The following is a 14938-nucleotide window of genomic DNA, read 5'->3' on the forward strand; positions in this document are numbered from 1 at the left end:
GCAAGCTAACAGTCAGGCCACAAAGAGCCAAATAACCACGCAGTACAACAGTGGAGTGCAGAACGTGTTGATGGGCTATTGCAGCAGATGACCACACAGGGTTCCGTTCCTACCAGCTAAAAACAAGAAGCGGCTCCAGTGGGCACGCAATCACCACTGGCCAATTGAGGAGTGGAAAAACATTGCCTGGAACATGACAGCGAGTTCAGTTTACTAGAGTGGCTTGCACAATCCCCAGATGGAACGGGCTGTTCGTAGCATAAATGTACCGCCGTTCAATCTGCAGCAACTGTGTGATGCCATCGCGTCAGCATGGACCAACATCCCTGTGGAATGTTTCCAACACCTTGTAGAATGCCCCGATGAATTCATGCTGTCTGGAGGCAAAGAGGGGTCCGACAGAGCACTAGATGGGTGTACCTAATAAATTGGTCAGTAAGTGTGTCGCTTAAGTTTACTCTGAAAACATTACCATTCAGAAAATAAATTACTATTTATTTTATCAGTGGTGGCAGCGATTTAGCAGAAGTTGCTCGCCTCTGCTAAATTAATATAGGGGAATCACAACAGTAACACAGGCACACTCTCCCACCAATGTCCATGTCCATTAAGCCGAACTGTCAGTGACTAGTACAATGTATTACATGTCATGTTTTTATAATGACTAACTGAGCCTTGGGCTTCAACAACACTCTGCCCACACTAGCAAAGGTCAGTGAGCACACACAAACCTGCCAAAAGGACTCACAGCAAACACCAACAGTGCAACCATCTTGCTAGCTGCTACAATATTTTACATTGTATTTGATTCCTTGTAAAAGAGACCTTGGTCTCAATGGTGACTCCCTGTTAAAACAAAGAAAATAAATGCAATCAACAATTCCATAGATATGCATTTTAAGAGCACATCACATGCTGGGTAAGCTACACTGTAGTCCAATAGCACAACAAGGGTCGTGCAGCCCTGTGCATAGGCTACAACATGAACCTCTACGCTGAAATTCAGACGTAATGGATTGATTGACAGTTTGACAAATTATAGCATTTATTAGTTGTAAACCGTTGTCATCAGCTTTGTCAACATGCTTGTGAGAATTCTGACAGTTTAGAAGCAAAACACATTTGAGGGCCCCAGATGTTGTACGGGTACTAAGTGTGGTAATAGTTGCTACAGGTAAGTTGACTACGTACGACTGATACTAGTTTCTATATGCACGAGTTACTACCAAATACTACTGGTAACTGGTTCCTACTGGTACTACTTGTGGAAGGATATCTGCCGTCCGTGCTTGTCGATGGGCCGGCGGTGAGGCAAGTTAATGCGTTGGTTGCGGTCCCGGTGCACCCTCTCTACCAGGCCATGGTGACGTGTCCCCCTGACACTGTCCAAGGCCCCTGGGAAGCCACCCTGAGGAAGAGGGAGATGTTAAAATGAGAGAGAAAGAGACACACACACACACAAACCAAATACCTGGTCTCCTGCCACAATCTGAGGGACAGTCCGTAAGCATAAAATGCTTCCATGCCATTACTTTTGTTATTCTCATTGTGGCTCTTAATATTATTAGAACTATTAAAATGTAATGCTATTATTAGAGAGAGAAACCGAAAGAGACAGGCTGTGGTAGAAATAGAGAGAGACAAAGAGACAGGCTGGGGCAGAAAGAGAGAGAGAGAGAGAGACAGGCTGGGGCAGAAAGAGAGAGCGAGAGAGAGACAGGCTGGGGCAGAAAGAGAGAGAGAGAGAGAGAGAGAGGCTGAGGCAGAAAGAGAGAGAGAGAGAGGCTGGGGCAGAAAGAGAGAGCGAGAGAGGCTGGGGCAGAAAGAGAGAGCGAGAGAGGCTGGGGCAGAAAGAGAGAGCGAGAGAGAGAGACAGGCTGGGGCAGAAAGAGAGAGAGAGCGGCTGGAGCAGAAAGAGAGAATAAAAAAGCAAGATAACAAAAATAACAGCTTTAAATCATGTCTACAGTGTTTAGGTACTACACAACTAACAACCTACTTTACTCCATGATTTCAGACGGATATCATTCATTAAAACACTCAAACCCTAACCAAAATGAAAACACTACAGTTACAATGAACGAGCACTAACAAATGATTAGGATCAAGTGCAGCCAGGTCCATTAAACCTGTACTAGCATCTCTAAGGAGTAAAGAGTCATGTTCTTCTACTGTGATCGAGTCTGGTTTCTAGGTCTGCGTCCCAAATGACACCCTATTCCCTTTATTGTGCACTACTTCTGACCAGTGCCCATAGGGATCTGGTCTAAAATAGTGCACTATAAAAAGAGAATAGGGTACCATTTGGAATGCACACCTAGACCCCTAATCCCACCCCTCAAAAGAGCCATTCTTCAACACAACAAGGGCACTTTTACCTGGAGCTACTGTATTGTAGCATACACATCTAGGCTAACGTTAGCGCTCTATCCTCTGAGGACAAACCGATTCAGGCAAGCCCACGTGGGCAGCTACAGCGCTATCACATTCACCCACTGTGTGTTTCTTCTGAATGAGACAGACCGAAGCCAGAACACAGATCTTAGTACTTTGTTGTTGCTTGTCTGGGAAGGATAACATCTGAATTATTTAGTTAAGAGTCCTCAAGAGTGGCTTGCTGTTTTGAATTTCTGAAAGTGTAGTGCTATACTGTGCAGAGCGTTGTGTGTGTGGGACCATCTAGGGCGTCATTGAGGTCTGGATTTGTTGAGAGGGACATTGTCACTGTTAGGCAGAGATTACAAGGAGAGTCTCCGTTTCCAGAAACTGTCACACATGCTGTAGTTTTTACAATAAATGTGCATCAAACAGTGGTTTTTACTGTAAGTGTTTGTTGCTGGGCAAGGGGACACAGTTTGATTGATCTCTTTGCCAAAACCATGCAAAAGAGTGAGTAGGACTACTCTTCAAAATACATACTCATACCAATCTGGTGGCCCTTCTTGGTTGAATGTCTAGTTGGTGCATATAAATGTATTGGCCATATAAGTAAATGACCAAACACGTCAAATGGAGGCCTAGGTTTAGCAGATTGACTTCCAGTCATTGCGCTATGGGTAACACTAGTTAACATTAGCTCGCAAAACTACCAACCAACTTCCTTCATACTGGACACAGAAACATAAAAATGGTATCCATGAGTTCATCTGACTCTGGAGAAGTAGATAAGGGGCCTCATTGCCAAAATCCAGAAGTTTCCCTTTAAGTCTACAGTAATATTGTTTAAAAAATGTTTTTCATTACCTAGCCATTTTATCTGCTACAGCAAGGGACCATGCTCTGTCAGCTTGAAGTCCATACCAAGCAGTGAAGACTTCAGTTGTTTCTATGCATCTATACTACTGCCATCATAGTAGCACTAATCCTGGCAGCTGTGAGAGTTACAGTTATGGTGTTATAGTTGGACTTGGTTGCATTCGGGAGGGTGCAACGCACTGAAACAGCTAGAAATGTCAAGTCCAACATGGACATTAGACCTTACTGTACCGGACAGGAAAGCAGTTCTATCCAAATGTTCCATAACACTGTTGTACCCTACTACTTAGTCTAGCTTGGCAGACTTGTACAATATTGACATTTAAATTACTGACGGGTCATGGTACCCTGTGCCTGAGTTTGGCGGAGGGTGTAACACAGCCAACTAGTCCACATGTTATCCCCACACCAGAGACCGGAGTTCACTTCCTGGTCCCTCATCACTGGCCTACACATAATGTAAAAGGTACCCATAGGTAGATGGGTACAAATAAAGCAGATATTGAATATCCCTTTGAGCATGGAGAAGTTAATAATGCATCCCATAACATTTTTACATGGAAATAGCTGTTCTATCACTCAGCCTAAAGTAGCAGCCAATGTTAGGCCTACATTGAAAAAAAACATGCAGGGCTTGACATTAACCTGTTTATCCAGGAGGTGACTGACAATGTTGTTGTGTTTGATGGAAGAAACCACTTTACAAAATAAAATACATTATTATTCCCATAGCATTACAACAGAGAATCAGACAAATGATGCTACCATCTGCCTACTTAGCTTATTCAAGCCTGTCTCAAAATACAACACTGCCCCTTTAAGACAAAAATAAGCTCTTTACCTACTCGCTTTTCAAAGAAGTATTCCCTCCCCTATTCCAAATGATCTGTACTAGAGGTCGACCGATTATGAATTTTCAACGCCGATGCCGATTATTGGAGGACAAAAAGGGCAGATACCGATTAATCGGCCAATTTTTTTGCATGCATTTGTAATAATGACAATTACAACAATACTGAATGAACACTAATTTTAACTTAATATAATACATCAATAAAATCTATTTAGCCTCAAGGAAATAATGAAACATGTTCAATTTGGTTTAAATAATGCAAAAACAAAGTGTTGCAGAAGAAAGTAAAAGTGCAATATGTGCTATGTAAGAAAGCTAACATTTCAGTTCCTTGCTCAGAACATGAGAACATATGAAAGCTGGTGGTTCCTTTTAAACATGAGTCTTCAATATTCCCAGGTAAGAAGTTTTAGGTTGTAGTTATTATAGGACTATTTCCCTCTATACCATTTGTATTTCATTTGACTATTGGGTATTCTTATAGGCACTTTAGTATTGCCAGTGTAACAGTATAGCTTCCGTCCCTCTAGTTAGCCATTTCACTTCGGTTACACCAGCCTCATCTCGGTAGTTGATAGGCTTGCTTGATGCACAACGAAGCGCAATGCTTGACGCACAATGAAGAGCTGCTGGCAAAACGCACGAAGGTGCTGTTTGAATGAATGTTTACACGCCTGCTTCTGCCTACCACCGCTCAGTCAGATACTTAGATACTTGTATGCTCAGTCAGATTATATGCAACGCAGGACAGGCTAGATAATATCTAGTAACATCAACCATGTGTAGTTAACAAGTGATTATGATTGATTGTTTATTGTAAGATAAGTTTAATGCTAGCTAGCAACTTACCTTGGCTTACTGCATTCGCGTAACAGGCAGTCTCCTTGTGGAGTGCAACGAGAGAGAGGCAGGTCGTTATTGTGTTTTTAGACATTGGACTAGTTAACTGTAAGGTTGCAAAATCAAATCCCCCGAGATGACAAGGTGCAAATCTGTCGTTCTGCCCCTGACCAATGCGGTTAACCCACGGTTCCTAGGCCGTCATTGAAAATAAGAATGTGTTCTTAACTGACTTGCCTAGTTAAATAAAAAGGTATATATATATATATATATATATATATATATATTTGTTTTTGTTTTGTTTAAAAAGGCAAATCGGCACCCAAAAATACAGATTTCCAATTGTTATGAAAACTTGAAATCGGCCCTAATTAAATCGGCCATTCCTATTAATCGGTCGACCTCTAATCTGTACCTGGCATAATAACTCACTAACTAGCAAAGGATATGAACTAAAAGTGCACACGTGGTTACATGCAGCGCTCACTTTGATCTCAACACAATAGCATCTACTCATGACCACAGCTGTAAACAGAGTCCAGTTCAAAGTAAATGGCACAGATCCATATACGGCAATGGCCTATTTGCATATAGACCTACTGCAGTGCTGTTTGGTTATGGGCGGAGTCCTGTGTAATACAATCCTACTCGGATGCGTTCTGCCGACAACAAAATCTTTTGCATTATTTGTTTAGTTTCGGTATGTTGCATTGAAAGTGGCTAATATTGCCTTGATACAAGCACAATTGCCAGAGTAAAGGGAATGGTTGATAGTGTTAACTAATGGGGAAATCTCTAGAAAGTTGAATGTAGTTCAATCCTCGTGCTTCTCTCCGTGGGCTGATATTTCTTCTGCGCAGCAGTACTGGGGAGCTGCGATGGAGTCTTGGGGGTACTGCGTGCCCGAATGGTTATGGGAATACTTGTAATCAGGACAATGATCAACAACCAATTTGACAGAGCTTGAAGACGTTGGGGCTAATATTGTACAATCCAGGAGTGCAAAGCTCTTAGAGATTTACCCAGAAAGACTCACAGCTGTTATCACCACAAAAGGTGCTTCTACAAAGTACTGAATCAAGGGTGTGAATACTTATGGAAATTAGATATTTCTGAATTTATTTTCAATACATTTGCAGAAATGTCTAAAAACATGTTTTCAATTTGTCATTACGGGGCATTGTGTGTAGATGAATGAGAATAAAACAATATATTTAATCCATTTTGAATTCAGGCTGTAACATCAAAATGTGGAATTAGTCAAGGGGTATGAATACTTTCTGAAGGCACTGAATATAAAACATTTTGGGGGAAAAAAACTGAAAAAAAAAAAAAAAAGAGCACGATTGTGGGGGGCTCACCTGGAAGTCGGCGCTAGCGTTGCCGATCTGGTTGACGTTGGGCAGGGAGCCTCCATAGTACTGGGCCCTGGTCTGGGTCTGACGTAGCTGTTGGATCTTCTGGAACTGCACCTGTTGGTCAACAACAAAACGGCAGTCAGTAACCAAGGAGCCACAGGGGAAGGAGGAGCAGGATTTATTAGAGGGATGTCCAATAGCGGTCCTGCGAAAGAAAGTCTCGTCCTGACACATTCAATCTTTTCTCAACCAGTTGAAATCAGCATAATATTTATGGATCTATACAAAGAAATACAGAAACAGGTCAAACGACATGCAGCTAGTTTGCGGTCCTACCAGTTGGCTAGCTCCTATGAACAGTGCCCTGACAAGAAAGCACATTTTCTATGAAGGGCAAAAATCACACATCATTAGCTCATTGTTATGGATGTATCCAAAACATCTTAAACAAATGCAATTGCAGCTACTTTGCTGTTATTATAGCTGCACTGTTTGAGCTGACTGTGTTAGCCGTAGTTTGCTAGCTAGCAAGGGATAAGAGCGTTGCCAGCCAGGACGGCAACGGAACATTAACAACGAACGTATGTGTCGCGTCTCTGGCAACCAAACCGATAGAGTCAACGGCCAGCCCGCTTGACTAGCAACCATAGATGTGTCAGAACTACGCCTATATTTTCGTTGAGGGATGAAAGTAGCCTATTTTCAACATTTAATGGTAACCCGTTGAAGAAAGGCTACTGTACGCTCGAGGTTGTGCGAAACAACTTTTTTTACTCTGCTCCGCCCTGTACCTATGACCACAGCACAGCCGCGCAAAAAAAAAAAAGTTGTTTAGCATGCCCTCCGCTTTATTTTGCTTCAGCCCAGCATCAACTCCTCTCATACTCCTGCCTACATGACTAAGATTGGCCAATGGTCACCTCTGGGCTAATATGTACAAGACAGCAAGAGTGACAGAAAGTTGTACATCAGAGAAATAAGACAATGGAAGTTGTGTTGCTGGTTTAGTTTATTGGTTCAAATCAAACATTGCCTTCAATGTTGGCTGTATGGTTCATATACATGATATACTATCAATTTCTTATTTAATGAAATTACAGAAATCCTTAGGTTTTAGACAAACAATACTTAGGTTACGCTTTTGCTCATGGGTGTGGGGAGGTGTCATTTCTGTCCAATGACGTAGTCTAGGTTCTGGAGAATACATCTGTTCATTAAAGGGAACCCCCAGAAGCAAACGTTTTGTAACCTATCCATTCAACAATTCATAGAAATTAGTCTGGTATAGCAGCCCGTCTCCACACCGGGCCCCTTATCCATAGTGTCTCAGAGTAGGAGTGCTGATAATGAATAACAGTAGGCTATATGGACAGATCCTAGAGCAGCGCACTTACTCTGAGACACTTTGTGGATACAGACCCTGTGCTCCTCCAACACAGGACCAACTCAGGGACCACACAGAGCATAGTTTGTTCGGCTAAGGTAAACAGTTCCAATTATCAATTCTGATCAGGAAAAGGCAAATCCGTGGGGCATTTCTTCCTCACACTAACCAAAGGACAAAATTTGAATCTCAAAGACTGACCTCATTTGATGCAATCAATGGGTTTACACAGAAGAGGAACTCGCAGAGAAGAGAGGACAGTAAAATAGTTGACAAGGAGCTAAGCTAGGTTTAATTTAACACTATACACCCTCAGGGACATTCAGGAGACCTTTAGCTCTTGTTGTGATTAAATGTCATTCAAATTGAACACGTGGCTCGAGCTCCAGGGAAAGCTGTTCTCTCTCGGTGTGTCTGACAAGCCGGCAACATCTTGCAGGTGTAAGATGAGCCAATGTCTGTCTACAAAGTAAGAGAGAACACCACTGATGTTGGACTAAGGCTGAGCGATATGGCTAAAAATCAGATGGACAACAGTCTCAACGTCAACAGTGAAGAGGCAACTCCGGGATGCTGTCCTTCTAGGCAGAGTTGCAAAGAAAAAGCCATACCTCAGACGGGCCAATAAAAAGAAAATATTAACATGGGCAAAAGACCACAGACACTGGACAGAAGAACTCTGCCTAGAAGGCCAGCATCCGGGAGTCACCTCTTCACTGTTGACATTGAGACTGGTGTTGAGGGTACTATTTAAATGAAGCTGCCAGTTGAGGAATTGTGAGGTGTCTGTTTCTCAAACTAGACACTAATGTACTTGTCCTCTTTCTCAGTTGGACACCGGGGCCTCCCACTCTTTCGATTCTGGTTAGTGCCAGTTTGCGCTGTTCTGTGAAGGGAGTAGTACACAGCGTTGTCCGAGATCTTCAGTTTCTTGGCAATTTCTGGCATGGGAATGTTACAGAAGAAAGTTTTGTTTCTGGCCATTTTGAGCCTGTAATCGAACCCACAAAAGCTGATGCTCCAGATACTCAACTAGTCTAAAGGGCAGTTTTATTGCTTCTTTAAATCAGAACAGTTTTCAGCTGTTCTAACATAATTGCAAAAGAGTTTTCTAATGATCAATTAGCCTTTTAAAATGATCAACTTAGATTAACTAACACAACGTGCCATTGGAACACAGGAGTGATGGTTGCTGACAATGGGCCTCTGTCCGCCTACGTAGATATTCCATAAAAAAATCTGCTGTTTCCAGCTACAATTTCCAACATTAAGTCTACACTGTATTTCTGATCAATTTGATGTTATTTTAAATGGATAAAAAGTACTTTTCTTTCAAAAACAAGGATATTTCTAAGTGACCCCAAACTTTTGAACAGTTGTGTGTATACAGTCGTGGCCAAAAGTTTTGAGAATGACAAATATTACATTTCCAAAGTTTGCTGCTTCAGTGTCTTTAGACATTTTTGTCAGATGTTACTATGGAATACTAAGGTATAATTACAAGCATTTCATAAGTGTCAAAGCCTTTTATTGACAATTACATGAAGTTGATGCAGAGAGTCAATATTTGAAGTGTTGACCCTTCTCTTTCAAGACCTCTGCAATCCACCCTGGCATGCTGTCAATTAACTTCTGGGCCACATCCTGACTGATGGCAGCCCATTATTCCATAATCAATGCTTGGAGTTAGTCAGAATTTGTGGTTTTTGTTTGTCCTCCCACCGAGGCTTGACCACAAGTTCTCATTGGGATTAAATCTTGGGAGTTTCCTGGCCATGGACCCAAAATATCAATCTTTTGTTCCCCGAGCCACTTAGTTATCACTTTTGCCTTATGGCAAGGTGTTCCATCATGCTGGAAAAGGCATTGTTCATCACCAAACTGTTCCTGGATGGTTGGGAGAAGTTGCTCTAGAAGGATGTGTTTGTACCATTCTTTATTCATGGCTGTGTTCTGAGGCAAAATTGTGAGTGAGCCCACTCCCTTGGCTGAGAAGCAACCCCACACATGAATGGTCTCAGGATGCTTTGCAGGTGCTTCTACACCTGCATTGCTTGCTGTTTGGGGTTTTAGGCTGGGCTTCTGTACAGCACTTTGAGATATCAGCTGATGTACGAAGGGCTATAAAAATAAATTTGATTTGACTTTACTGTTGGCATGACACAGGACTGATGGTGGCGCTCTCCTTGTCTTCTCCGGACAAGCTTTTTTCCGGATGCCCCAAACAATCGGAAAGGGGATTCATCAGAGAAAATGACTTTACCCCAGTCCTCAGCAGTCCAATCCCCGAACCTTTTGCAGGATATCAGTCTGTCCCTGATGTTTTTCCCTGGAGAGAAGTGGCTTCTTTGCTGCCGTTCTTGACACCAGGCCATCCTCCAAAAGTCTTCACCTCACTGTGCGTGCAGATGCACTCACACCTGCCTGCTGCCATTCAAGCTCTGTACTGGTGGTTCCCCGATCCCGCAGCTGAATCAACTTTAGGAGACGGTCCTGGCGCTTGCTGACACTTTCTTGGGCGCCCTGAAGCCTTCTTCACAACAATTGAACTGCTCTCCTTGTAGTTCTTGATGATCCGATAAATGGTTGATTTAGGTGCAATCTTACCGGCAGCAATATCCTTGCCTATGAAGGCTTTTTTTGTGCAAAGCAATGATGACGGCACATGTTTCCTTGCAGGTAACCATCGTTGACAGAGGAAGAACAATGATTCCAAGCACCACCCTCCTTTTGAAGCTTCCAGTCTGTTATTCGAACTCAATCAGTATGACAGAGTGATCTCCAGCCTTGTCCTCATCAACACTCACACTTGTGTTAATGAGAGAATCACTGAAATTTTGTCCTTTTGTGGCAGGGCTGACATGCAGTGGAAATGTTTTTTGGGGGATTCAGTTCATTTGCATGGCAAAGACGGACTTTGCAATTAATTGCAATTCATCTGATCACTCTTCATAACATTCTGGAGTATATGCAAATTGCCATCATACAAACTGATGCAGCAGACTTTGTGAAAATTAATATTTTGTCATTCTCAAAACTTTTGCCCACAACTGTACACACAGAGAGATTTTAACTCTAAATAAAGCTTTGTTCCACAATTTAAGGTCAAAACACCCCATTTCAAACAGTCAGGAATAATCTAATGAATTCACGGCTTGTAAAATTATACCTTGGCTAAAAATATATGACTTCCACAACCATAAAGACCCAATTTCATCAAAAGTTTCACCTGCATTTTTTTTGCAATAATCATTGATCTGGCTTTCAAGTCTGTCTATGAAAATGCAATGTTAGACATTTTACCAGAATACGCACATTTCAGCAATAGTGCCCAACTTCTTGTAGCGGTCATAAAATATTAACACAAGTCTCAAACAATCACGTGCTAATGAGTAGCCACCTAAACTTTATATTTCAGTAGCCAACTTGGGTGTATTTGCTTGCTAACATGGTATAACAGTTGAACTGTTATGAATACACCCTCCTGTCCATCTCCACCTGTTTGAAGAACTCTGTTCACTTTGTTTAGATATTGAAATCAAGTGACCTACCGGGATAAGATACTTATTACTAAGAATCAGAAGGAATTGCCAATTTCTTATATAAATCTGTATTTGTATACTCACTGCACATTTATAAAAACACAGACCAGACAGCTAGCACATAACAGTCTGTTGCTAAAATGCTGCTAGGGATATTACATTCAACAAAATCATGTTTATTGGGACTCTCATTTCAGTAGGGTCTGCTCTATTCTACATTTTGGGAGTTGAGACATAAAAAGGGTATTGTTAGAACATTTTTCATTATTTAATTGTACGAAGTTTAAGCGTTTCGGTGTCCATTTGACCGATTCTGTAGGACCAAACCTCAAATGCAAAAAGAGAGTTTAAACTGCTTGTCGTCAGTGAGGAAGAAGTGTTCTTTAGTCTTTGTTGTTTTGAGTGGCAGGGGGAGGGTCTTGGTGTCTGTGTAGAAGTGGGAAAGTGCAGTGAACACAGCACAGGAGACAAGACCAAAAAGACAGTCAAAAACTGGGGATCTTTTTTTTTTTAATACCTTGAATCTTGCGATATAAGCATTTGGAACGTCGGACTAAACATACATTGAAATCAATTTGATATAAATCGCCCAGCCCTATGTTGGACTGAGCATTTAAAAACCACAATCTCCATTCTGAATCCAACATCCCCTCAAGATCAACTCAAGAGGGAATTTCCCCTTAATGCATAGCAATCTCATTGCCAACCCCCCCTCTGTTTTCCCCAGCTTCCCAGATAGGTAGCCTACCTAACATGGTCATAGCCTAAATTGGCATAGACCACACCTTAATATAAAAAAAATTACCCATCACAAGATTGTCCCACCAAAGACAAAATGCAGAACTATTATAAATAGTCCCAGTCAATCGGGTAAAACAGTGCTTAACGAATGGGGTTCCGGAGGACGGGATAATGCAACAAGACAACCCAAAAATACATCCATCATAAACAGAACACACATTCCAGCGCCTCAGAGTATCCAATAATACTATTCATAAAGATGGCACAGAGGGACAAAATGTCAAAGACCTTGCGGTGACATTATTCCCACGGGTTAAGAGAGGAAATCCAGGCGATTTCCACAACAACTCATACGAGGGCCTTAGTGACAAACTGCAGATGAACAACATAGGAGAAGCCGAAAGCATCTGCAGACCACGAAGCACCGGTGTAGACCTTTTTCACAGAGCAGGAAGACACTTTGCTAGTTTACTTTCCTAAAGAGAGTGTGCAACAACAACTTTATAAAAGACACATGAACACTTTGCTTTCAGTAGACACAGAAAAATCTGTATAAGCCTACATGTAGGCTACCCTATGCATTTCTCCACATTAGCTGGCAAACTCCTTGACCATTCAGTGAAATAGCATAGGTCTACTATGCACAGTGGTGGGAAAGCAGTTTACCCTCCGGTGAAAACAGACTAGTGAGGTGCAACATTTTTTTTTTTTTTTTTAAATCGCTAGTTTACATATTGGGATATTATTTGACAATATCGCAATATGATTTTTGCACTAGTTGGCTGTACCTGCACCAAAACATTTTTCCTTCATAGCATGTTCTCCATATTTTAACAAAAAGGGAGCCAATTTGTTTTAAGCACTTAATTCCATGACTGATCAAAACGTATTTTCTCATGGCTCTCTCGTCCCTCTGCATGAGCAATATGTTTGGAACATCAAATTGCAATAAAGTTACACTATCAATTTTCAATTGTTTTGGCTCTGTACTCTAGTACTTTGGATTTGAAATGATAAAATGACAAATGAGGTTAAAGTGCAGACTCATCTTTAATTTGAGGGTATTTTCACCATATCGGGTGAATCATTTAGAAAATTACAGCACTTTTTGTAAACAACATTTAACACCATAGTACCCTCCAAACTCGTCATTAAGCTCGAGACCCTGGGTCTCGACCCCGCCCTGTGCAACTCGGTCCTGGACTTCCTGACGGGCCGCCTCCCAGGTGGTGAGGGTAGGCAACAACATCTCCACCCCGCTGATCCTCAACACTGGGTCCCCACAAGGGTGCGTTCTCAGCCCTCTCCTGTACTCCCTGTTCACTCAACTGCGTGGCCATGAACGCCTCCAACTCAATCATCAAGTTTGCAGACGACACTACAGTGGTAGGCTTGATTACCAACAACGACGAGACGGCCTACAGGGAGGAGGTGAGGGCCCTCGGAGTGTGGTGTCAGGAAACCTCACACTCAATGTCAACAAAACAAAGGAGATGATCGTGGACTTCAGGAAACAGCAGAGGGAGCAGCCCCCATCCACATCGACGGGACAGTAGTGGAGAAGGTGGAAAGTTTTAAGTTCCTGGGCGTACACATCAGGGACAAACTGAAATGGTCCACCCACACAGACCGCGTGGTGAAGGCGGCGCAGCTGCCCCTCTTCAACCTCAGGAGGCTGAAGAAATTTGGCTTGTCACCAAAAACACACAAACTTTTACAGATGCACAATCGACAGCATCCTGTCGGGCTGTATCACCACCTGGTATGGCAACTGCTCCACCCATAACCGTAAGGCTCTCCAGAGGGTAGTGAGGTCTGCACAACGCATCACCAGAGGCAAACTACCTGCCCTCCAGGACACCTACACCACCCGATGTCACAGGAAGGCCAAAAAGATCATCAAGGACAACAACCACCCGAGCCACTGCCTGTTCACCCCGCTATCATCCAGAAGGCGAGGTCAGTACAGGTGGATCAAAGTTGGGACCGAGAGACTAAAAAACAGCTTCTATCTCAAGGCCATCAGACTGTTAAAACAGCCATCACGAACATTGAGTGGCTGCTGCCAACATACTGACTCAACTCCAGCCACTTTAATAATGGAAAAATTGATGTAATCAATTTATCACTAGCCACTTTATATAATGCTTACATACCCTACATTACTCATCTCATATGTATATACTGTACGCTATACCATCTACTGCATCTTGCCATCTTGATGTAATTAAATGTATCGCTAGCCACTTTAAACAATGCCACTCTATATAATGTTTTCATACCCTACATTACTCATCTCATATGTATATACACTGTATTCTATACCATCTACTGCATCTGCCTATGCTGTTCTGGCAAGTGTCCCAGTCACAATACTTTGAGCTCACTGTATAGAATTGTTATTCATATCGGCACCAACATTTCGCGACAATATCGTATTGTGAGAGGTCCCTGGCAATTCCCAGCCCTAAAACAGACCCAAACACAGAGCACTTTCAACTCAGCCTGTAGTGGCCTGTTGTGAATGTTGAAACAGTGAGTTTTAATTACAGACGTTTTCTGGCAGCGTCTCATGGACTCTGACAACTGCAACCCACTCACTGGGCCTCGGTCTCTCAGGGGTCATCAACAGTTCATACCTTACAGGCAACATCACTCGGAGTAGCCTCCAAACCACATCTCCTTTAACTGGCCATTTCAAACTCTGGCCTCCTCATAAAAGAAGACATTGTGAAGTGATGGTATGGAAATAATGTGAATGGAACCTTTATATTTTTTCCCAGGAGATCATGTTAGTTTTCTTGACTCTGTGCATGTGTACCGAGTGCCTTCATGTTTCAGGAGGCAGAAAATGAATCAAATCAAGAGATTTCAATTCAGCTTGTGATTGCGTGGAGGTGGGCTTTCTTAATAGCTGCCTTTGACCTTGTTCATTAGGGCACAAAACGTTTTGAAATGCTTTTCA

At 42.3% G+C, this 14938-nt stretch overlaps 1 protein-coding gene across 4 annotated transcripts in view; it reads right to left on the reverse strand.

Annotated features, from left to right (window-relative positions):
* crtc3 (CREB regulated transcription coactivator 3) overlaps positions 1 to 14938 on the reverse strand; it is a 94559-nt gene that overhangs the window by 71951 nt on the left and 7670 nt on the right. For all 4 annotated transcript variants that reach the window (XM_042318628.1, XM_042318626.1, XM_042318627.1 and 1 more), the window contains exons 2-3: positions 6310 to 6420; positions 1277 to 1408 (exon numbers count right to left, since the gene is read on the reverse strand). In XM_042318628.1, coding sequence (XP_042174562.1) covers positions 1277 to 1408; positions 6310 to 6420 — 243 coding nt within the window. The remainder of the gene's footprint in view (positions 1 to 1276; positions 1409 to 6309; positions 6421 to 14938) is intronic.

The sequence above is a fragment of the Oncorhynchus tshawytscha genome, unplaced genomic scaffold (genome assembly GCF_018296145.1).
Source record: "Oncorhynchus tshawytscha isolate Ot180627B unplaced genomic scaffold, Otsh_v2.0 Un_scaffold_530_pilon_pilon, whole genome shotgun sequence".
NCBI lineage: Eukaryota > Metazoa > Chordata > Actinopteri > Salmoniformes > Salmonidae > Oncorhynchus > Oncorhynchus tshawytscha.